The sequence below is a fragment of the Pelodiscus sinensis genome, chromosome 29 (assembly GCF_049634645.1).
Source record: "Pelodiscus sinensis isolate JC-2024 chromosome 29, ASM4963464v1, whole genome shotgun sequence".
NCBI classification, from domain to species: domain Eukaryota; kingdom Metazoa; phylum Chordata; order Testudines; family Trionychidae; genus Pelodiscus; species Pelodiscus sinensis.
In genome coordinates, this window is record NC_134739.1 from 2,947,235 (window position 1) to 2,969,398 (window position 22,164).

The 22,164-nt window shown below is 53.5% G+C and overlaps 2 protein-coding genes across 2 annotated transcripts in view; both read right to left on the bottom strand.

Moving 5' to 3' along the window:
- LOC102461409 (alpha-2-macroglobulin-like protein 1) overlaps window positions 1–22,164 on the bottom strand; it is a 71,634-nt gene that overhangs the window by 22,952 nt on the left and 26,518 nt on the right. The window contains exons 15-17 of the mRNA XM_075911657.1: window positions 17,359–17,508; window positions 16,595–16,774; window positions 9,512–9,647 (exon numbers count right to left, since the gene is read on the bottom strand). Coding sequence (XP_075767772.1) covers window positions 9,512–9,647; window positions 16,595–16,774; window positions 17,359–17,508 — 466 coding nt within the window. The remainder of the gene's footprint in view (window positions 1–9,511; window positions 9,648–16,594; window positions 16,775–17,358; window positions 17,509–22,164) is intronic.
- On the bottom strand, window positions 6,011–9,505 carry LOC142821027 (uncharacterized). Its single transcript, XM_075911659.1, has 2 exons — window positions 6,795–9,505; window positions 6,011–6,599 (listed from the first exon to the last, which is right to left on the bottom strand). Exons 1-2 carry the CDS (start codon window positions 7,342–7,344, stop codon window positions 6,124–6,126), a joined length of 1,026 nt encoding a protein of 341 aa, XP_075767774.1. The 5' UTR covers window positions 7,345–9,505; the 3' UTR covers window positions 6,011–6,123.

Genomic DNA, 22,164 nt, shown 5'->3' on the forward strand with positions numbered 1-22,164 from the left:
TTCCAAGACTAGTTACAAGCATTAACCATGAACTAGCAACATCACAATGTCCCCTTATATACCGTCTGTCCTTTGGTACATCTCCGGACAGATTACATGGTATCAGATCGTGCCCATTGTATACCTTTACATCTCTCTGCAACAATAATACATTGGTTACAAGAATTAACATCAGTAACAAGAACAATCCTATCCCAGGTGTATACTGACATTCTCCATCATGCCCCTTCTCTGGCCCCACACCATTGCAGTTTTGGCCCCTCAGGTTTAAACTGCAAATCTTCTTTGACAAAGCAAGTCCTGCCCCTCCCCCTTGTCCTCTGGGCCCCAGGCCTGAAACCTCTGGCCTGACCAAGACAAAGGGCTGGCTGGGCGTGACTCCCTGGCTCACAATGGCCCTGGAATTCTCCCCCTTCCCCCACTCAGTGGGGTAACAGCAGTAAGCTGTAGACTCCCAAGTCTCTCCTCTGTCCCTCTCTAACCTCTGTTTCCACATGGAACCAGATATCAACCTCCCTGATTGAGTATGAGTGTCCACAGTGTCCAGAGATGGGAGCGTAACTGCCATCTCCTGCATCCTAGGGAGAGTGACCACACAGCTGTTCTGCTCTGCATACTTAGCTACACAGTCCTTCCCCTGAATCAGAGACACTAACTTCCCACTCTCCTCATTCACCTGGGAATAATCCTGTCCCAAAGACACTGGCTTCCCAGTGTCACACACAGTCACTGGGTTAGCAGCCTGCTCCAGTTCTCTGGATGTTCCTGCCTCATCTGGAACAACCCTCAGTCCCTCCGAGACCTCTCCAACACCATCCACACTGGGTTTCTCTAAACCCAAGTCAGTGGAGTCACTGTTAACAGACAAATTCTGTCCAGCAGGCACTGCAACAAGTGCCTCACACAACAAGCCACTGCCCTTTACAGGCAGAGCCTTCCCTTGAATGCCTTTTCCAAGCAAGGCCCTGTCACCTCCCTCAGTCACTGCAAACTGCTTGCTACAAGCACTGCCAGGACTCTCCTCCCTATGAGCTTCCTTAAGCAACAGTTCACCCTTCCCTGGCTCTGCAGCAGCCTTGCCCTGCTGAGCCACAACCAACTCCTCCTGCAATTCCCTTACTCCCTGAGTCATCTCCAGCCCCTCTGGTGGATTCACAAACAATCCCCTCTCAGGCACACAGACAGACCCACAAGATACAGGGTCAGAGGCACCTTCTCCCCCTTCGCAGCTCTCTAGATGGCTGTAAACGTCCACACCATCATTAGGCTCCAGAGTTAACATGCCCCCATTCTCTCCTTGTGCCTGGGCTAAGGGGTCACCCTGGTCCCACAGAGTCGCTCCCCCCTCTGCCAGCAACACAGCAGCATCAGGCACAACATCAGTGTCACCACTGTCTGGTCTCTGGGGTTCTGGCAAGACACTGCCTGGATCTACCCAAGTCACAGCATCCTCCTTCCCAGCAGATACAAACTTAGAGCCACCTCCTTTCTGGGCCTTAGCCATCTCCAGACCCAGCTCCAGGACATTAGCACTGCTCTAAGCCATCACAGGCTGTGGGGCACCTTCCTCAGACACAGGAAGAAACTCCTCCCCACACTCAGACAGACAACCAGAGACAGCTTCTCCCTTGTCCCAACACCCCTGGCTAATTTCAGGCATACAGCTAGCCACTGGGACAGCTTCCTTTACTGCCCCACTGCTACTTCCACCAGCCAAACTGCCAGCTTGCACACACTGTGCTTCACACAACTCAATTTCAGCTTGTGCAGGTTCAATTCCACAAACCTCACCAGCCAACAACTCCTCAACTAAAACTCCGCTCTGGCCAGCCACTCCAGACTGCCCCATAGAAACATTTCCCTGACTTCTGGGCTCTTCCTGCCCTGGTTTTAATTCCAGCCTCACCTCTGAGGCATCAGACGGGCCCTCACCCACAGGCTCACCGCCCCCCTGCACAGACACACAGCCATCTGCCACAGGCACACATGTAGAGATACTTTCCCCTTGGTTACAGGGAGACTGACCAGCTCCAGGAAACTTTCCATACCCACATGCACCCCCTTCCCAAACCTCCCTGTTAGCTACAGGTAACACAAAAGGTTTGCATTCACACATGCTTTGGGGTTGGGTCATCACATCAGCTGGGCAAAATACGTCTGCCATATCATAAGCGCACCGCATACCCACAGAGTTATACATTGAACCTTCAGGAGAATACAGTCTCTCTTGTTCTTTTAGTCTCTTAAGCTGGAGGTCAAGTCTAGCATTTTCCTCCTTGGCTAGGGCCATCTTCTTTGCATGCTCTTCCATTCTCTCTGCATGTTCTGCTTTTCTCATCTCAAGTTCCCGATCCATCTCCTGCTTTCTCTTAGCAATTTCTTCATCTGCCTTCTGCCTTCTTTCAGCAGCCTCCTTGGCTCGCTTCTGATCCCTTTCATCCACATCTCTGGTTAGTAACAACACTACCAGATCTAGTTTAGAGGCCCTTTTCCTAAAGGCAATGCCTCTCCCCAAGCACAAATCCTTCAGAGCACTTTTGCCCAGACTCTCAGGGTATGTCTACACTACCCCGCTAGTTCGAACTAGCGGGGTAATGTATGCATACCGCACTTGCTAATGAAGCCCGGGATTTGAATTTCCCGGGCTTCATTAGCATAAGCGGGGAGCGGCCATTTTTAAATCCCCGCTGCTTCGAACCCCGTGTAGCGCGGCTACACGGGGCTCGAACTAGGTAGTTCGGACTAGGGTGCCTATTCCGAACTACCGGTACACCTCGTTTCACGAGGAGTACCGGTAGTTCGGAATAGGACCCTAGTCCGAACTACCTAGTTCGAGCCCCGTGTAGCCGCGCTACACGGGGTTCGAAGCAGCGGGGATTTAAAAATGGCCGCTCCCCGCTTATGCTAATGAAGCCCGGGAAATTCAAATCCCGGGCTTCATTAGCAAGTGCGGTATGCATACATTACCCCGCTAGTTCGAACTAGCGGGGTAGTGTAGACATACCCTCATATAGTCCCTGGCTCATTGCAGTGGCTCTTTAACTAACCAAACTCTCAACACCAAAAATCAAATTTAGACAGCGTGGGGTCCTGATCCCAAAGCAAAATTGACCAAGATCTGTGGATCCTGCCGACTACGCCACTGTGACGGACCGGGCCGCGTCTGGGCACAGCTGAGGGCGTCCGCTCAGAGCGAATTGCTCAAATCCTGGGCTCCTTACAGCCCCCAGACTGGTGACCTCTCCAAACAGGCCACAAACCAGTCCCACAGAGCGCTTCAGCTGCCTGCCTGAAGCCTCATGAGCAAAACCCCTCCGGCACCCCAGCAATATCCATGCCCCAGATGGCCCCGGGCCTATACACAGGTGGGGGGGTCCTAGCATCCAATCCCACCTACCCCGAACAAGTTCTGTCCGGTTCCAAGAAACCAGCCACAGATCCCTGGTCAATTTACCCTCTGGACCTTACCCACAAATCACGCTGGGCCAATCCTTTAGCATCTATATCTAAAGGTTTATTATCACAAGAAAGAAAAGCATGAGAGTCAGGTTGTTAAAGAATAGTACGTTACATGCACCGAATCTCCCAGTCCTCGATGCAGGCTCCAGCAGAGATGTTACAGCTGATGGTTTAAAAGTTCTTGTTGCACATCCTAGGGTCAGGATGGGTTCACAGGTCTTCCGGGCTCTTCGATCCCTGCAATGCCGCCTCTGGGATGAAGTGCTGAGCTGAGAACAAAATGGCATCTACCACATGGCCTCTTTATACCTCCTTCCTGGCCTCTCCTTGTATGCAGCCAGTCACCTGGCCCTCAGCCTCTCTCTGCTGGCAGCTCTTAGGTCTCCTCCCTCCTGCTTTAGGTGTGTCCTTGGCCCATCGAGTGCCATTGTCCCACAGGGCCTCGCTAATCAGCCCGTCCATAGCAATGCTCAACCACATTCAGAGAAATATTCAGCTTCCACACAGATTACAGATTCCTACCTACACACACAGACATTATACACTCAGGGTACGTCTACACTACAGCGCTAGTTCGAACTAACTTAGTTCGAATTAGTTAATTCGAACTAAGCTAGTTCGAACTAGCGCATCTAGAACTAAAAACTAGTTCGAACTAGCGTTTTGCTAGTTCGAACTAGCGCGTCCACACTGATTGGACGCAGGGGGGCATTTAAGGGCAGCTGAAACCGGTTCTGGCAGGGCATCAGGTCAGCAGTTGCTTTGTGTGGCTGCTGTCTGAGGCTATCTGAGGCTCGTGCTTAAAGGGACCCCCCTGGACAGCCGGTTCTCAGCTTTTCCTGCTTGCTTGCCAACCTCGCCGAGGGACAGCAAAGCGTCGGTCTCTGTGCCCGTCTGTGTCGGTGCTTCCCTTCGGGGGGGACCGCCGCAGGTGGCAACATGGAGCCACGGCTCGCCCTGCACCTTCTGGTGCACGTTCTGGACTTGCTGCTGCAAGCCTGCCACCAATGGCTCGAGGCTGCCTGGCACCACCTGGGGAACGTCAGCCCCCTGCCTCTCCGCCTGGCCGCCCTGGGGGCCGTGGAGGAGCCGCGGCGGCGCCCCGGCACCAGCGTGCCCCGCCGCATCTGGCGTCTGGACACCAGCAGCGACTGGTGGGACCGCATCGTCCTGGAGCGCTGGGACGACCGACAGTGGACCCAGAACTTTAGGATGAGGAGGGACACCTTCCTGGAGCTCTGCGAGTGGCTCGCCCCTGCCCTGCAAAGAAGGGACACTCGCATGAGGCCCGCCATCCCCCTCCAGAAGCGGGTGGCCATCGCCCTCTGGAAGCTCTCCACGCCGGACAGCTACCGATCCGTCGGGAACCAGTTCGGCGTGGGGCGATCCACTGTCGGAGCAGTGCTCATGCAGGTACGGCGCTCGTCGGCCACCGAGCCGGGGGGGAGGGGGGCTGCGAGGAGGGGATGGGCCGCCCCAGGGACAAAGGGGGGGCGGGAGGAGGCGAAGGCGCCCCGCACCAGAGGGGTCGGGCTGTCCCGGCCGTACTACACGCCGCCAGGGGGGTTGCTTCCGGGAGTGGGGCGCGGGGCACTGCCAGGGCACGCACGCTCCCAGCCACCCGGGCGCCCCACTGATTGACGCTTTGCTGTGTCTCTCTCCGCAGGTGGTCAAGGCCATCAACCGGGTGCTGCTCCGCAGGGTGGTCCGCCTTGCCGACCCGGATGCCGTCATCCGGGGATTCGGCGCCCTCGGCTTCCCCAACTGCGGGGGGGCCATCGACGGGACGCACATCCCCATCCGTGCCCCGGAACACCAGGCGTCCCGGTACGTGAACCGCAAGGGGTACTTCTCCGTCATCCTGCAGGCCGTGTGTGACCACCGGGGACAGTTCATGGACATAAATGTGGGCTGGTCCGGCAAAGCACACGACGCCCGGGTGTACCGCAACTCCTCCGTGTGCCAGCGGCTGCAGGACGGGACCTTCTTCCCCGACCGCCACATCAGGGTCGGGGACGTGGACATGCCCGTCTGCCTGGTGGGGGATGCCGCCTACCCACTGCAGCCGTGGCTCATGAAGCCCTACACGGGGCACCTCAATCCCTCCCGCCAGGCCTTCAATAACAGGCTGAGCAGGGCCCGCATCGTGGTGGAGGGGGCCTTTGGGCGACTGAAAGCCCGCTTTCGATGCCTCCTCACCCGTCTGGACCTGGCCGAGCACAACATCCCTCCCGTGGTGGCGGCATGTTGTGTGCTCCACAATTTGTGTGAGCGGAAGGGGGAGGCTTTCCTGCCAGCCTGGATGGCTGAGGCTGACCGCATGGCTGGACACTACGGTCAGCCCCGCACCGCCGCTGTCCGGGAAGCCTAGCGGGGGGCCGTCCGGATCCGGGAAGCCCTGCGGGAGAGCTTCCTGGAGGAGGAGGAGGACTGACCTCTCCCTGCATGCCCCACCGGGGCCTTCTTCCACCCTACCCCCCCCTTCCCCTTTCCCCTCCCTACCTACTGTCAAATAAAGACACCTGTTTTTCAAACAAAAACGTCTGTTTATTTCACAGAACTGGGGTGGGGGAGGGAGGAATGAAGGTGGGAGAAGGGAGGGGGAAACCTGGGACGAGGGAGCTGGAAGGGGAGGGGAGGGAAGGGAGGAAGGGAAAGGAAAGCTCAGGGGTGGGAGTCCGGCTGCCTCTCCCGTCTCGCCACACTGCGGGTCCGGGGGCGTCGGTGGGGAATGGTTGTGGAGGGGGGGGCAGAGAGGACAGGGGGTGTGGAGGAAGCAGGAGCGGAAGCAGGAGCGGAAGCAGGAGGAGCAGGGGGAGCAAGAGGGGGAGAAAGAGGGGGAGCAGGGGGAGCAAGAGGGGGAGCAAGAGGGGGAGCAGGGGGAGGAGGAAATGGAAAGCGGTCCAGCAGGCTCTGGAGGTGGCCTCGCAGGGCACGGCCCTGCTCCTCCAGGGCCTCCAGACTCCTCTGGCGCAGCCTGAGGTCCTCCTGGACCCAGTGGTCCTGGAGACGGAGCTGTCGGTCCAGGAACCGGAGATGCCGCCTCTGGTAGTCCTCCTGGTTCCTGGCTGTCCTGCTTGCCCGGGCGCGGGCGGCTGCTGCAGGCGGTGTGGTGCGCCCTGCAGGCCCCGGTGCTGCAGCTGTGGTGCAAGAAGACCAGCGGTCAATTACCCCAGGGGCCCAGGTGTGTGAAACCCAGCTCCCCTCTGCAAGGCCAGGGCCCCTGCAGGATCCCCAGCTGCTGCTCCGTGGTGGGCAAGGCCCAGGCGCACGGTCCCGGGGCTCCCTCTCACCCCAGCCCCCCGTACACATAAGGGGAACACGAGGGTACTCACAGGTGGACGCCTCCCCGGCCTCTGATGATGCAGGCGAGCGGCTCTGTGGGGTGCCTCGGGGGTCCCGGGTCCTGGGCAGGCTGGCGGCAGGCTCCTGGCTCTCAGAGCCCTCCTCCTCCTCCTCCGTCTCCAGGAGCGGTCCCTCTGCCCCGGGGTCAATCACGTCCCGGGGGGCAGGGACGGCATGAGGCCCCAGGATGCGGTCCAGGGCATGGAAGTGGGGGCAGGCCTCCGGGTCAGCCCCTGGCAGGCAGGCCCGGGAGTAGGACTGCCGCAAGTCCTTAATTTTGCAGCGCACCTGCTCCCAGCTGCGCTGGTGGCCCCTGGCGGCCAGACTGGCAGCCATGCGTCCGTAGACGGCCGCGTTCCGGTGGCTAGTGCGGAGATCGTGGACATTGGAGGCTTCCCCCCAAACCTCGATGAGGTCCACGATCTCCGCACTTGACCAGGCGGGCGCCCGCCTTTTGCGCCCCCGGGCAGGCTCCCGGGAGCCGCCAGGCTGGTCGTGGGGAGCAGTGGAGGGCTGGGAGCCCTCGGATGGCTGGCTCATGGTGTGGCAGGTGCAGGCTGTGCAGGCACGGGTGCTTGCAGCCTTGCAACTGGCACAAAGTGAGTAGCCAGCCCGTGGCCCTTTAAGGGCTCCGGGGCCGGGAGGGGGGCAATAGAGTTTCCCTGGTGTTGGCCAGAGTGGCCACCAGGGAAACCTGGGAAGCCTTAGCCTCCCACTAGTTCGAACTAAAGGGCTACACAGCCCTTAGTTCGAACTAGCTAGTTCGAACTAGGCGTTAGTCCTCGTAAAATGAGGTTTACCTAGTTCGAACTAAGCGCTCCGTTAGTTCGAATTAAGTTCGAACTAACGGAGCGCTAGTGTAGCGCCTAGGAAAGTTAGTTTGAACTAACGTCCATTAGTTCGAACTAACTTTCTAGTGTAGACATACCCTCACATAAATAGCGTACACAGGATCAGCAAACAATAAGCTCCCATTCAATAACCCACATGGCCCCCTTTTATACCAATTTCTGGGGCCAACACCCCCACCTAGGGGTGCAGCAGCGATCTGGCTGCTTCCCTCCAATTCAGTAATGTGACAGTCGACATAACGTCGACAAAACTCAGCAGTTTGGTCGACGTATGTAAACCTCATTTTATGAGGAATAACACCTTTTGTTGACAGAGTTCTGTCGATAGAAGGCATTATTGCATCTACACTGTCCTTTGCGTCCACACTGTTATGTCGACAATGTGGCTTGCTTTGTTGACAGAACTGGCTGTAGTCTAGATGCTCTTTGTCGACAGAAGCTTTGTCTACAGTATCTGTCGACAAAACTTCTGTTGACAAAACCCTGTAGTCTAGACGTACCCAGTGGTTCTGATGGGAGCTCTGCAGGAAGGCAGCTCGCACTGCCCCCTGCCTGAAACCCCTTGTGCAGGTGTTAAACAACTGTCAGCCCACCCCAGAGGTGACTGCATTTCAGCGTGCCTGAAGCAAAACAGCACCAGCAATGGACAGGGGAATGGCTCCCGGGCATGGCTTGCTCATGACTGCGTCAGTCCCATTGGATGGGCCTCAGCCTCTTTCCTTCCCCTCCCCCACTCTGTGATGGGGCTGTAGATTCAGGGGGAGAGGTGTGGAGGCAGGCAGGGTGTCTCCCTGCAGCAGGTGTAGACACGTCTCTGTATTAATCATTCTCTCATTGAAGTTTTTAGCTTTGTATTGAGTCCTTTTACATGGAAACTTTACGTCTTGGTAGAACAGATCCTAAAACAAGTGAGGCAGAGACTGTCCCTGTGGGGTGAATGAGGTGGGAAGGGATAAGGCAGAAGGTGAGCACTTCTGGGCAGTTGCAAGGGTTGGAGAGGGGATGGAAGCCAGATCCAAGATCAATGAGCCCTGGGAAGTGCGCCCATTGAAAGGAGACTGGACCTGTGGATGCCTTGGGGGTCAGCAGCAAGGGCCTGCTTTGGGAAGCCCCCTCTTTGGAGGTGAATGTGGCAGCATTGAGACACCACCCAGAAGCAGGCACCACAGACACTAACTGCAGATGCATGGGACAGCTCTCACAGATCTTGCACATGCAAAGATGATAGATCTGCAGGAGGGAGGAGCAGTGGTGTAGCGTGGGGGCTGGAGGGGTCAGATGCCCCTGGGCACCATGCTAGGGAGGTGCCAATTTAGTCCACCTCTGCTCCCCCTGTCATTCCTCGGCTCGCCTGCTCCTACTCCGCCTGCCCCTGGCAGCTGGAGCCTCCTCCCCGCCTCTCTGCTCCTAGCTCAACCCTCCTCCATCTCCACTGGTGGGTTAGTGCATGCGGGAGCCCAGCCCCAAGCTGGAGGGGGTTGGGGAAGATACGGCACAAGTTTCCCTTCCGCCCTCCTCCCAGGGTCAGGCTCAGCCGTGTACCAGGTTCGGGGCCCTGCCACACAGTGGTGGTGGAGTGGGGGGGTGCAAATTTTTCCTTTGCCCCTGGGGCACATAACACCCTCGCTCTGCCTCTGGGTCAAGGCTCTCTCTAATGCCATTGAGATACAGTCTCTGTAACCCGCCTCCAACATGGGGCACCTTTGAGTGCTGTTGCACTTTGGGTAGATGGTTTCATAGAGTTCTTTCCCGAGTGACTGAGCGCTTTCCCCAGCCTGAATCCCAGTCCCATTTCTACCCATCAGGGAACGGAGAATCCATGGGGTATTTCAGAAACAAGAAGGATGAAAGCTCACTCTTTGGTGGTCCCGGCATTCCTACAATGCCCTGGCGCCTGAAGTAGGGTTGACTACTGAATTTGTACCATGGAATTTCAGGGCAGATGAAAGGTTTCTTGGTGTTGGCATTGGTGAAAACTTTCAAAGCCGCATCCTGGGAAAAAGGAAATAAAAGTAAAAGAATACAATAGGAAAAAAACTGCACAAGAGGCAGCAAGGGGCTGCTTTTCACTGCCTATTTAAGGGAAAAGTAACTATGAAGCAAGAAAACTGCAGTACTAGCAGTCCCAAGAGTGAGATCCTACATCTGTGAGTGGATGAAAGACGGCAAGTCTTCTAATTCCCAGATGCTCTCAAAACAGCAACTCATCACACAAACAACTCTCCCAGCCCCATGACTCAATCTGGACAATGCAATGAACAACCAGACTAGAAATTAAATTCTACAAAGTACAACAAGGAGTCCGGTGGCATTTTAAAGACTAACACATTTATGAAGGTATCATATATATAGTAGCCCAATGTCTGTGAGTCTGTAACGCTGTAGTGTTACAGTCTTGCCTCTGGGGAGCGCTTTTGCCTCCTGCCATGGTGCTCAGCTGAGTTCTGCGCCACTCAGCTGGGCCACGGCGGGGGAGCAAGCGGAACCCAAACAGCCACTTGCCTCCGCTTGCTCGCCTGCCGCAGCCCAGCTGAGCGGTGCAGAACTCAGCCGAGCGCCACGGCGGAAGGGGAAAGGGGACGAGGCGGTGACATACATGGCCCTGCCCCCTGGATGTGGGGTAGGGTGTAAAAATAACCCGACACCCTTGATCGGGGGCGGGAGGGGGGAGGGACTGGCTGGGAGAGGAGTGGGGTTGGCTGGGGGGGGGAAGCAAAATGGGGGGGGTCAGAGGCAGAGTAGCTGACCAGGGGAGAACGGGGGAGGGACGGCCGGTGGGAAGCAAAGCTGGTCGGGGGTGGGAGTCGGGGGCAGTGAGGCTGGCCGTGGGAAATCAGGAGGAGGAACTGGCTGGTGGAGGGGAGAGGGAATCGGCCGGCGGGGAGCTGGACTCACTCGGGCACCTGCAGATCCCAGGGTGCTGCCCACCCCACTCATGCATCCCTGACGGAGACAGAGGAGAGCAGAGAGAGAGTGAGAGGCAGGAGGGGGAGAAGAGAAAGAGAGAGACAGAGTGGAGAGAGAGTGAGAGGCAGGAGGAGGAGGAGAAGAGAAAGGGAGAGTGAGATGCAGGAGGGAGAGAAGAGAAAGAAAGAGACGGAGAGAGAGGCAGAAGGCAGAGGAGAGCTGAGAGAGAGGGGGGGAAGCAGGAGGAGGAGGAGAGAGAGAGAGAAAGAGACACAGAGCGAGAGACTGGAAGCTCAGGAGAAAAGACTGACGTGGAGGAGAGACCTGAAAATCCTGTCTTATGATTGGCTAATCGGCTAGTTAGAACATAAGCTTTCGTGAGCTACAACTCACTTCCTCAGATGCTGAAGAGAAAAGGACAAAAAAAGGATATAGAGATGGGAGTTTGACAGCTCTGCCAGCTCTGTATTCCTTCCTTCCTTCCTTCCTTCCGAGGAAGTGAGTTGTAGCTCATGAAAGCGGATGCTCTAATACCCTAATATATTTGTTAGTCTTTAAAGTGCCACTGGACTTGTGTTTGCTGAAACAGACTAACACAGCTAGCTCTGTGAAATCTAAATTCAACAAAATACCCTCACTGCCATTCCACTCTGCCCTCCCCAAATCTCTTGCGAGTGCCAACCCTCTCCTCCCCCCCGATGGGCCTTGTAGCATCTGTTGACCTTGAGGGGCAACATGTTCGGGTGACTCTCAACTCAGAGGGCCTCCTGCAGAGAACACCCCACAGCCAGTGTCCCTCTCCCTCGGTCAGTGCATGGGGCTCCAACTCCAGCAGCTCTGCTGGTCTCCCTGTCGCACTGACTGACACAGCAGGCAGGACTACCCCAGGGCATTTACTGCTTCAGAGAGAACATGAAAACCAGCAGCTTAAAGCCCATGCAGAGCAGGCAGGCAAAGCAGACCCTGGAGCACCAGTCCAATGTGGAGTCCGCACGACACTCTAGTGACTCTGCTGAACAGCAGGGAGAAAGCTGCTGCCAGGGGCAGTGCAGCTTCCTCACTGCTGGGCACCCCCTATCAGAGGCGGCCTGAAAAAACAGAGGGGGTATGACCTGCCTGCCCCTCCCCCATGTGTGGCCTCATGCCCCTGAGCTACATTAAGAGCTTCTCACTGCTCACTGCAACGTCAAGTGTCCTTGGGTTTGTTCCTCAGCTATTGTAGAACATCGATTTGAACCTTTTAGGGGCAAGAATAACATCTTTGCTATATTATACAGCCCCAAGTAACACTCAGTAATACACTAGAATAACCTTAAAGATTATTTCCACAGATACAGAGAATGAATGAATTGTCACACTGAAGGCATGTCTACGCGAGGAAATTATTTCAAAATACTGAAAGTTGAAATAATAGCTCCCGAAATAACTATTTCAAAATAAGTTAACCCATGTTATTAATTCAAAAATTAATTGTAATTAATTGCACTGTTGAACAATAAAATACCAATTGAAATGTATTAAATATTTTTGGATATTTTTCTACATTTTCAAATATATTGATTTCTATTACAACACAGATTATAGAGTGTACAGTGCTCAATTTATATTATTTTTTACTACAAATATTTGCCCTGTAAAAATGGTAAACAATTTGTCCCATATAAGTACTGCAGGAACATCTCTTTATCATGAAAGTGCAACTTACAAATATAGATTATGTAGATTTTTTTTGTTACATAACTGTACTCAAAACCAAAAAAGTGTAAAACTTTAGAGCCTACAAGTCCACTTAATCCTACTTCTTGTTCTGCCCATCACTAAGACAAACAAATTGGTTTATATTACATGAGATAATGCTGCTCTCTTATTTACAATATCACCTGAAAGTGAAAACAAATGTTTGCCTGGCACTTTTGTAGCCAGTGTTGCGAGATATTTACATGCTAAGATACACTGAACATTTGTATGCACCTTTATGCTTTGGCCACCATTGCAGAGGACTTGCTTCCATGCTGATAATGCACATTAAAATGCATTAACTAAACTTGTTGAACTCTTTGGGAGAGGATTATATGTTTCCTATTCTGCTTTACCTCCATTCTGCCATATATTTCATGTTATAGCAATCTTGGATGATGGCCCAGCACATTTTTGTTGTTAGAACACTTTCGCCACTGATTTGAAATAACACAATGAAGATATAAAGCTGCAGAGGGGTAGCCGAGTTAGTCTATAACAGGAAAAACGTAAGAAACAGCAAATAGACTAGTAGCATCTTAAAGACTAACAAACCACGTAGCTGGTATCATGAGCTATCTGAAGAAGTGGGCCCATGAAAGCCAGCTACATGTTTTGTTAGTCTTTAAGGTGCTACTAGACTATTCGTTACAATGACAATACTGTGAGATTTCTAAGGTTAGCTACAGCAAGCAATTCCAGGTGTAAGAATCTGAAGTGCTGTCCCAAGTCTGAGAAGGACAAGATGTAGCACAGTGATTCCCAACCTTTTTCCCATGGAGGAACCTCTAAAGTAATTTTTCATATCCCGAGGAACCCCTACCTATGAAAACATTTGCTTGGCCAGAAAAAGTTGACAGTGGGGAGCGCAATTCAATTACTGCTAAATTATTGTCAAGAACATTTATTTGTAAAGAGCTGTTTTATATATATATATATATATATATGTCAGCTTACATTGTAAGAAAACATTTTTGCATTTGTTTATTCCACGATTTCTTGCAGAACCCCAGACAATGGTCTGCGGAACCCCAGGGTTCCGCAGGACCCAGGTTGGGAAACACTGGTGTAGAGTATGCTTTCAAAAGTCTTAAAAGAGCAGCATTCTGATGCAGAAACTACAGAACCCGAACCACCAAAAACGAATCACGACCTTCTGCTGGTAGCATCTGACTCTGTAACCAGACAGGACCCCCCCCCCCCCCCACCTGTAACATCCATCTTAGGTGCCTGGAGCATACAGGGCACTCAGAGCAGTAAAATCAGCATAGTCTTTGAAGCCTTGACAGAAGGCCCTGATATGCTGGCTGCTGTGACCCTGGATGGCTATAAACAGAGATACGCCAATTGTTGACCTCGAGGCTGCGAGAACTGCCTTGGCTGAAACCTATATTGATACGAACACACAGCCGTCCACAGGCGGGGGCGGGGGGGCGAGGAATCTCCCGCCCAGTAAAGAATGTCCAGTACTCACAATTTAGTTCTCTCTCTTGCAAGTGTAAATTAAGTTGAAACTCCCTTGTAAGAACTGGCATCACAAAGACGGACCAACACAATTTGGCATCTTAGATAAGAAAGAGGATACGGGCCCCTATGGGTATAAAGATGGGTCCAGCAGCACACTTACTCTGAGCGTCAATCTACCATCTATCTGCTGGTCGGGTTAGGTAACTGGCCTCCCGAGGTTCCATGGGGACGCCCACCTCGTATTCTTCTTTCTGAGGAATTGAGGGACCAGCCCTGGCCTGACACGCTGGAGTCGAGAGGTACAGAAGGGGGTAAAAATTGTACCTGGATGTGTCCTTTGTCTTAAGTGTACACATAGACTTAGAGCTCTTTAAAGATTAAGCTGTCACTTGGTACCATTATTTCTATTTTCTATTTTTATTTTCTTTGTAACCATTTTTAAGATCTATATTTGCTAGCAGTTAAGAAATAGAGCAATAGCCATTGTAACCTTCTGATTTATAAGCTTCTTTAATAAACCTGTAACTGCTTAAGTTTTAACCTGACTCCTTCAGTTGCTGTAACAGAACCAAGCACAGTTTAAAAGAACTCCAGCCAGTCATAGGGATACAGGCAGAGCTGGGCATTTGGATTGTGTCGCCTCCAGGGGGCAGATCCGTAGGGACATCTGTCAGCCTTCCATAGGCTGCCCGCTGCGGAGGGACTGTGGTCCTAGCAGCTAAAGACACGGGTGTAATAAGCTCTCCTTGTAAACTCTGGGGCGTCTGTCAGCCTGTTGGCTGCCCGCCGCGAAAGGACCCCGATCCTAGCAGTCAAAGACACAGACGTTAAACTTTTCAGGGCACCCGTCAGCCTCCCTAGGCTGCCCGCTGCGACAGGACCTTGTGTCCCAGCAGTTGAAGACTCGGGTGTAACATACACACACACACTGCCCTGACTATCGGCTGACAGACTCATGTGATGAAAATGAACATGTGTGGGTCTGGTCTGGTTTGAACTGTTATCAAGCAGAACTCATCACACCACGGACTCAAGTCCTCTGGAATGGTGGCTGAGGCAGAAAGGGACACGTGAATCTTTGGTACATCTGGTACGTACGATCTTGCAATGCCTCATACAACAGTGCCATGCAAAGGCCTGTTCCCCACGGGTGGGGAACTGATTTTTTTGAAAAATCAGACGGCGCCTCACACAAATGAGAAGCAAAAAACCCCTCACTAAGGTGGCCCCTGAGGCTACATCTTCACTGCCAGTTCTTCCTGCAGAAAATATGCTAATGAGGGGCTCATTAGCATAAGTCGCAATCTCATTAGCATATTTTCTTCTGTTTCTTTTTGTGCAAGGGGTTTTTGCGCAAAAAGAAGCAGTGTGGACTTTTTTTTTGCGCAAAACCCTTTCCTGGAGAGGCATAAGGATTTTGTTCAAAACGGGTTTTGCACAAAAAAACCCCGTCCACATTAGCATATTTTCTGCCAGAAGAACTGGCAGTGAAGACGAAGCCAGACTGAGAAGCAGAAAGACACGCCCCACATTCCCCTCACACCCCAGAGCCTAGGGGGCCCAGGCTAGTAGAGCGTGTGTGCTCCAGCCTCACAGGGAGATGATGGAGGAGCTGGAGTGCCAGCACGGGATCCCCAAGCTGAGGGGGAGAGCCCTGAGCCTTGGAGACTGGATCCAGGCAAGCTGGGGGTCACATACGGCCCCGGACCTCAGGTTCCCTCCCTCTGTGGTAAACAGAAAGCAGGCAACATTATCTCCTGCAAATTGCAACCAAACTTGTTTGAGCGATTGGCTGAAGAAGTACAACTAAGTGCAGTTATTGGCGCTAAAGTTTGAGACTGTTTAATTTTTGAATGCCGCTATTTTTTGTACGTAACTCTATACTTGTAAGATCAACTTTTATGATAAGGAGACTGCACTAGAGTCCTTGTACTAGGTGAATTGAAAATACTACTTTGATTTTTACAGTGAAAATTTAGCAATAACGATAAAGTGAGCACTTTACACTTTGTGTTGTGTTATAACTGAAATTAATACATTTGAAAATGTAGAAAACAGCCAAAATATATGAAGAAAGGGCATTATATTATTTAACAGCGCAATTAATTGTGCAATTCATCAGGATTAATTTTTTAAATTGTTTGACAGCCCTAGCTGCAACAGTGTGACCAGGCTTGTGCGGAGAAATGCTGCTTTAGCTACTGCTGCTATCGGATCCACTAAAAGCAGCCTCAGAGCCAGCATTCCCTGCCTATTGCAAACGTGTAAGTGGCCTGCCCTGGGGGAGGTACTGATATAATCTCTGCCATCTTTTCTGGTTGTTCCCTCCCACCTAATCTCAGCCTTAGGGGCTGGATAGCTCTGCTACGCCCCAGCCTCCACCCAGCTCTGGCTAAAGCACTCAGCTGACCCTGTGCGGCGTAGTGCAAGGGAGACAAGCCAGGATCTTGAAACATGCTCGAAGCCACTCAGGAGCAAAGGGCGAGAGCACCAACCGCTGGGGGCTCTGCTAATGGGACAAGGATACTTAAGGGCACGTTTTTCAGCTCTCTCAGTGCCTTGTGATCAGCAGTCTTCCAGGCAGCCTGGTGCTACCAAGTCCCTCTCTCCCGGGCTAGGCCACCTGCACAATCAACGTCATTTCATTCACTCCACCGGTGCTGGACACTTTTACACCTGCTAGGGAATCTGGCCCTCTCACCTCCACTGGTGCTGGGCCCGTTTACACCTGCCGGGGAAATGGCCCCAACTCCTACATCTATGTCTTGCCGATTTTGAGGCTCCAGTTACGCACCGGTGGCCTTCTCACACGCTGACCCAGGCGTTACCTTAAATAAATGGTAGGAGTCACTGGCAGTGAACCGGACTCGTGAGCGCCTCCTGCTGGGCCGCCGCCAGGGATCCATGAATACAAAGCTCTCATGGAAAAACGGACAGTCACTTGGTGCGGGCTCTCGCGCCAGGGCAGGAGAGTCTCCTTGGGGAAAACGGGGGAGCAAGCTATAGACCTAAAAATAAACAGAAAACGTCAGTCCTGGGAGCGAAGCCAGGGCTCAGTTCTGGCCCCTTCCCTCACTAACACATCTCCCCAGCCCTGGCCCTGGGGCCCAGCCCAGCTCCCGTGTGGGCCTCTCTTGCTGCAGCTCCCCCACGTCCATTCCGCACTGTCACCCAGGCAAGGGGCAAATCCTGCTGCCGCAGAGGAATGGAGGCTCCCACAATGCACCTGACCCACTATCCCCTGCTAGACTTGGGGGCAGAGAATTCTCCTTCCCCTGCCCCTGGGGACCAGCTCTGCCCCGGAGAGCGAGCTCCGGTTTCCCCGGCCATTATCTCAGCTCCGAGCTCCGTGTGCCCAGCCAGAGCCGGGTGAGGGGAATTGGGGGGGGCGCTGCAAGGGCTGATGGGAGATCAGACAAGGGAAGTGGGGACCCCACAGAGTCAGGGGGCCAAGTGCCATTGGAGCAGCCCTGTGACCAGGAGAGGTGGCCTCGAGGGGTGTCCCCCAGTGGCCGTGCATCGCCCCTCCTGCGAGGGGGGAGGACTCGTCGGGGGAGGGGTGGGGCGAATGGCCGAGCTGCTCTGGACTCACCGTGTCGATGCTGAGCTCGGCCTCAGGCTTCATGAGCAGCACGCTGCGATCCACGGCGCGGACGGCGCACAGGGACCCGGGGGCAGCCTGCACCTGCAGCTGGAGCTCCGAGCCCGGCAGGGCCCGGTCCTGCGAGAAGGCCAGCTTCACCTGGCGAGGCACAGGGCATCACAGTGGGGGAGAGAGACCCCCGGGGCAGGGGCAGGCCCTGCGTGTCACTCTGGCCCCAGGCCCTGCTGGCCGAAAGCCCGGGGCTATGGGAGTCGCGCTGGGGTGTGAGAGACAGCCCAGGCTCATTCAGTGTCCCTGTGTGGCTCGTAGCCGCAGCTATTTCTAGACACCCTGGGAGCGTGTGAATGCAGTCGAGAGGGAGCGAGCCTGGAGCACTGGACCTGGTGCAGGACCCTGGCCGGAAGGAGAGGCTGTGAACCAGCCAGGCCCTGCTCCCAGGCCGCTGTCTGGCCCAGGAACCTGGCAGCTCGTACTGGTGAAGAAGGCAGGAGGTAGTCCTGTTCATCTGTTCCCGCTCACCCAGAGTCATCTAGGGTTGCCAGATGGTTGAACGAAAAATACCGACCCCTCCCCCCACCCCACCCCACCCCACCCCACCCCAAAAAAACCACCAGGGGGAAGAAAGCAGGGGAGAGAAAAAAAAAAGACTCGGAGACTTATTAAGCAATAAATAAATAAATAATGAAACAGCATTAAAACAGCAGGGCCCCTGTCAGAGTGAGCGCAGAGTTAGAATGGGGATAGGAACAGGGGCACGGTTGAGCCCTAAGACCCAGGGAAGCATTGCTTCCCCTTCGTCTTTAGGCTTTTTGCTGGTGGCCATTTTGTGTTCTTGTTCAAGCCAGAACTTAGCTTCCCTGCAGAACCTGGTAAGCACAGGGTCCAGGGGCGAGGGGCTGGGGGTGTCGGGGCCCAGGGGGGAAGGCCGGGGGCTGGGCCCGGGCCCGGGCCCAGGCGCTAGGGTTGCTAGGTATCTGGTATTTTCGCCTTCTGGCCGGGAAAAAAAAATCAGAAAATACCGGACATTTTAGGTGTCTGCTATTTTCTGAATTTTTTTTACCGGAGAGGAGGCGAAAATACCGGACTGTCCGGGTCAATACCGGACACCTGGCAACCCTAGATTCATCCCAGCCTAGCAGAAGGTAAGGTAGCTTGACAAAGCAATGATCAGACATCAGAAACCAGGGGAGGGAAGTGGTTGCCGTGGCGTCCCCCAGTTGGTGTGCACGCTGTGTGTGTCAGTTGTGTGTTTTAGTCTAGCAATGTCAGGGGACTTAGCTGGCACTCTTTGTTCAGCGGAGGGGGCAGCAGAAAGTTCCCCGCTGAGTGAGCCGTTCCTTGCCACGGGGCACTCATGTATTAGCATAACCACAGAGCCAGGGTGCCTTGTCATCGAACCAGGCCTGTGGCCTATTGGGGTGTGTCTAGACTACATGGCTCTGTCAACAGCCTGGGTAAGCAACATGGCAGCCTGCTGAACGAATGCTCTGACCTGTCTACTAGCAACATGGCAACTGTAAGGATAGAAGCACCGAGCAGCCCAAACCGCGCTACAGAGGCAGCCACATTGCAGCCTCCAGCACTTAAACACACTGCGCAGTGCTGGCTAGGTCTGCTGAAGGAGCTCTCTGCCCAGAGCTGAGCTAGCACAGAGAAAGAACACACAGTGCACACGCACAGACACACACAGACACACATGCCAACACATACGCACGCACACACACACACACGCATGCACACACACATACGCAAGCCACCTGGCAACAGAGGGTCGGGGGTGCGGTGGGATAGGGACGTCATGACAGAATCGCCAGCCGCATGCGATAACCCTCATGAGTCAGACTCCCTCGGGGTATGTCTACACTAGCCCCCTAATTCGAACTAGGGTGGTTAATGCAGGCATTCGAAGTTGCAAATGAAGCCCAGGATTTAAATATCCCGGCTTCATTTGCATCCTCTCATCCGGTGCCATTTTTAAATCCCCTTAGTCCGAACTAGGGCAAGCGACCAAGGAGCTTGCGAACAGGTGATTGCTAACAGGGAGTTTTGAGAGGGAGTTCTCCAGGTGAAGGAGAAGCAGATACAGGACTCTTGAGGGAAGTGTGTTTTGTTATTGGGGCTTTCTTAGGCTGTGTCCAGACTCCATGCCTCCGTCGACGGAGGCATGTAGATTAGCCAGATCGGAAGAGGGAAATGAAGCCGCGATTAAAATAATCGCGGCTTCATTTAAATTTAAATGGCTGCCCCGATCTGCCGATCAGCTGTTTGTCGGCAGATCGGGAGAGTCTGGACGCGATGCCCCGACAAAGAAGCCTTTCTTCATCGACACAGGTAAGCCTCGTGAAACCAGGCTTACCTGTGTCGATGAAGAAAGGCTTCTTTGTCGGGGCATCGCGTCCAGACTCTCCCGATCTGCCGACAAACAGCTGATCGGCAGATCGGGGCAGCCATTTAAATTTAAATGAAGCCGCGATTATTTTAATCGCGGCTTCATTTCCCTCTTCCGAGCTGGCTAATCTACATGCCTCCGTCGACGAAGGCATGGAGTCTGGACACAGCCTTAGTGTGTGCAGAGCTTGAGTGTGTTTGGTGTGTGTTGGGTTTTTTTTTTTTTTTCCTTTCCCCCCTCCCCCTGTTTGAGTGAGGCTTTAGAGGGGGAGTTCTCCAGGTAGAGGAGAAGTAGATACAGGAGTCTTGGGAGAAGTGGGTGTTGTGCTTGGGGCTTTCTTGCTGTATGCTGAGCTTGTGTTTGTGAGTGAGGGTTGGTGTGTGTGCTTTTTTGTTTCTTTGTTTGTTTATTTATTTATTTTCCCCTGTGTTTGAGAGTGAGGCTTTTTTTTCCCCCTTCCCCCCCTCCCCTTGATAGAGTTTGTGCTGTGATTGGTAGGGGCTGCGATTGGCAGGTGGAAACTGTTGGCTTCTAATTAAAGTTTGAATTCTAGAAGCCTCTGCTGATTGGCTGAGCCTTGGTAGGGGGAGGGGCTTTATAAGGCAGTGGGCAAGCGACCAAGGAGCTTGCGAACAGGTGATTGCTAACAGGGAATTTTGAGAGGGAGTTCTGAAGGGGAGTGGGAAGGGCGGGAGGTTCTCTTGTCTTTCTTTTTAAATCCCTTCTCCAGGACAGCAGCGATGGTTGATGATGGGTCTGCTGTTGTTACCTGCACGGCGTGTGCCATGTTTGTCTTCCTCCCGGAAGAAAGAACGGATTTCATCTGCACCAAGTGCAAGCTGGTCGAGATTTTGGAAGAAAAAATTAGAGGACTGGAGGCCCAAGTGTCGACCTTACGCTTGATCAGAGAGGATGAAGACTTCCTCGATAGAAGGCAGCAATTGATCCTTCAAGCACAGCAGGCAGAGGAGCCAGTGAGGGCAGTACGTGACCAAGAAGAGAACTGGCAGCATGTAACTTCTAGAAGGGGAAAAAGGCCAGCACGGGATTCCCCCGATGCTATAGAGGTAAGCAATCGCTTTCAAGCTCTCTCCACAGGTTCTGCAGTGCTGAAAGCTCTGGAAGGGACCTCACAAGGTAGAAACCAGAAGGGAGCACCATCTACTGAAAGGCATGGGATGCGTAGTCCTAGGGATGGGGGTTCCATGGCCACCACCCCCAAAAGGAAACGACAGGTGGTGGTGGTCAGGGACTCCCTCCTAAGAGGGACTGAGCCATCCCTCTGCCGTCCGGACCTGGAATCTCGAGAGGTGTGCTGCTTACCGGGAGCTCGCATTCGGGATGTCACTGAGAGGCTTAGCAAGCTGATCAAACCTTCAGATCGCTACCCCTTCCTGCTTCTCCATGTAGGAACTAATGATACTGCCAAGAATGACCTTGAGCGGGTTGCTGCGGATTATGTAGCGCTGGGAAGAAGGATCCAAGAATTTGGAGCGCAAGTGGTGTTCTCGTCCATCCTCCCTGTTGAAGGGAAAGGACTGGGCAGGGATCGTCGAATTGAGGGCGTAAATGCATGGTTGCGCAGGTGGTGTCGCAGAGAGGGCTTTGGTTTCTTTGACCATGGGACTCTGTTCCGGGCGCAAGGATTGTTAGGAAGAGATGGGATCCACCTAACGAAGAGAGGAAGGAGCATCTTCGCGGGCAGGCTTGCAAACCTAGTGAGGAGGGCTTTAAACTAGGTTCGTCGGGGGACGGTGACCAAAACCCTGAGGGGAGTGGGAAAGTCAGATACCGGGAAGAAATGCATAGAGCAAGGCGCAAGAAAGGAGGTCCCCAGTTTCGAATGGAGAAGATAGTGCAATCAACTGGTTACCTGAAGTGTTTGTACACTAATGCGAGAAGCCTGGGCAACAAACAGGAAGAACTGGAGGCCCTGGCCCAGACCAAGAAATATGATTTAATTGGGATAACAGAGACTTGGTGGGATGACTCGCATGACTGGAGCGCTGTCATGGAAGGGTATAGATTGTTCAGGAAGAATAGGCACGGGAGAAAAGGAGGAGGAGTTGCACTATATGTAAGAGAGCACTATGATTGCTCTGAACTCCAGTATAAAGAGGGAGAAAAACTTGTTGAAAGTCTATGGGTCAGGTTTAAAGGAGCAAACAGCAGTGATGTTGTGGTTGGTGACTGCTACAGGCCACCGAACCAGGTGGACGAGGTAGATGAGGCTTTCTTTGGACAACTGAGCAAAGCTTCCAGATCGCAGGCCCTGGTTCTCATGGGGGACTTTAATCACCCTGACATCTGTTGGGAAACCAATACGGCAGTACACAGGCAATCCAGGAAGTTTTTGGAGAATGTTGGGGATAACTTCTTGGTACAAGTGCTGAAGGATCCGACCA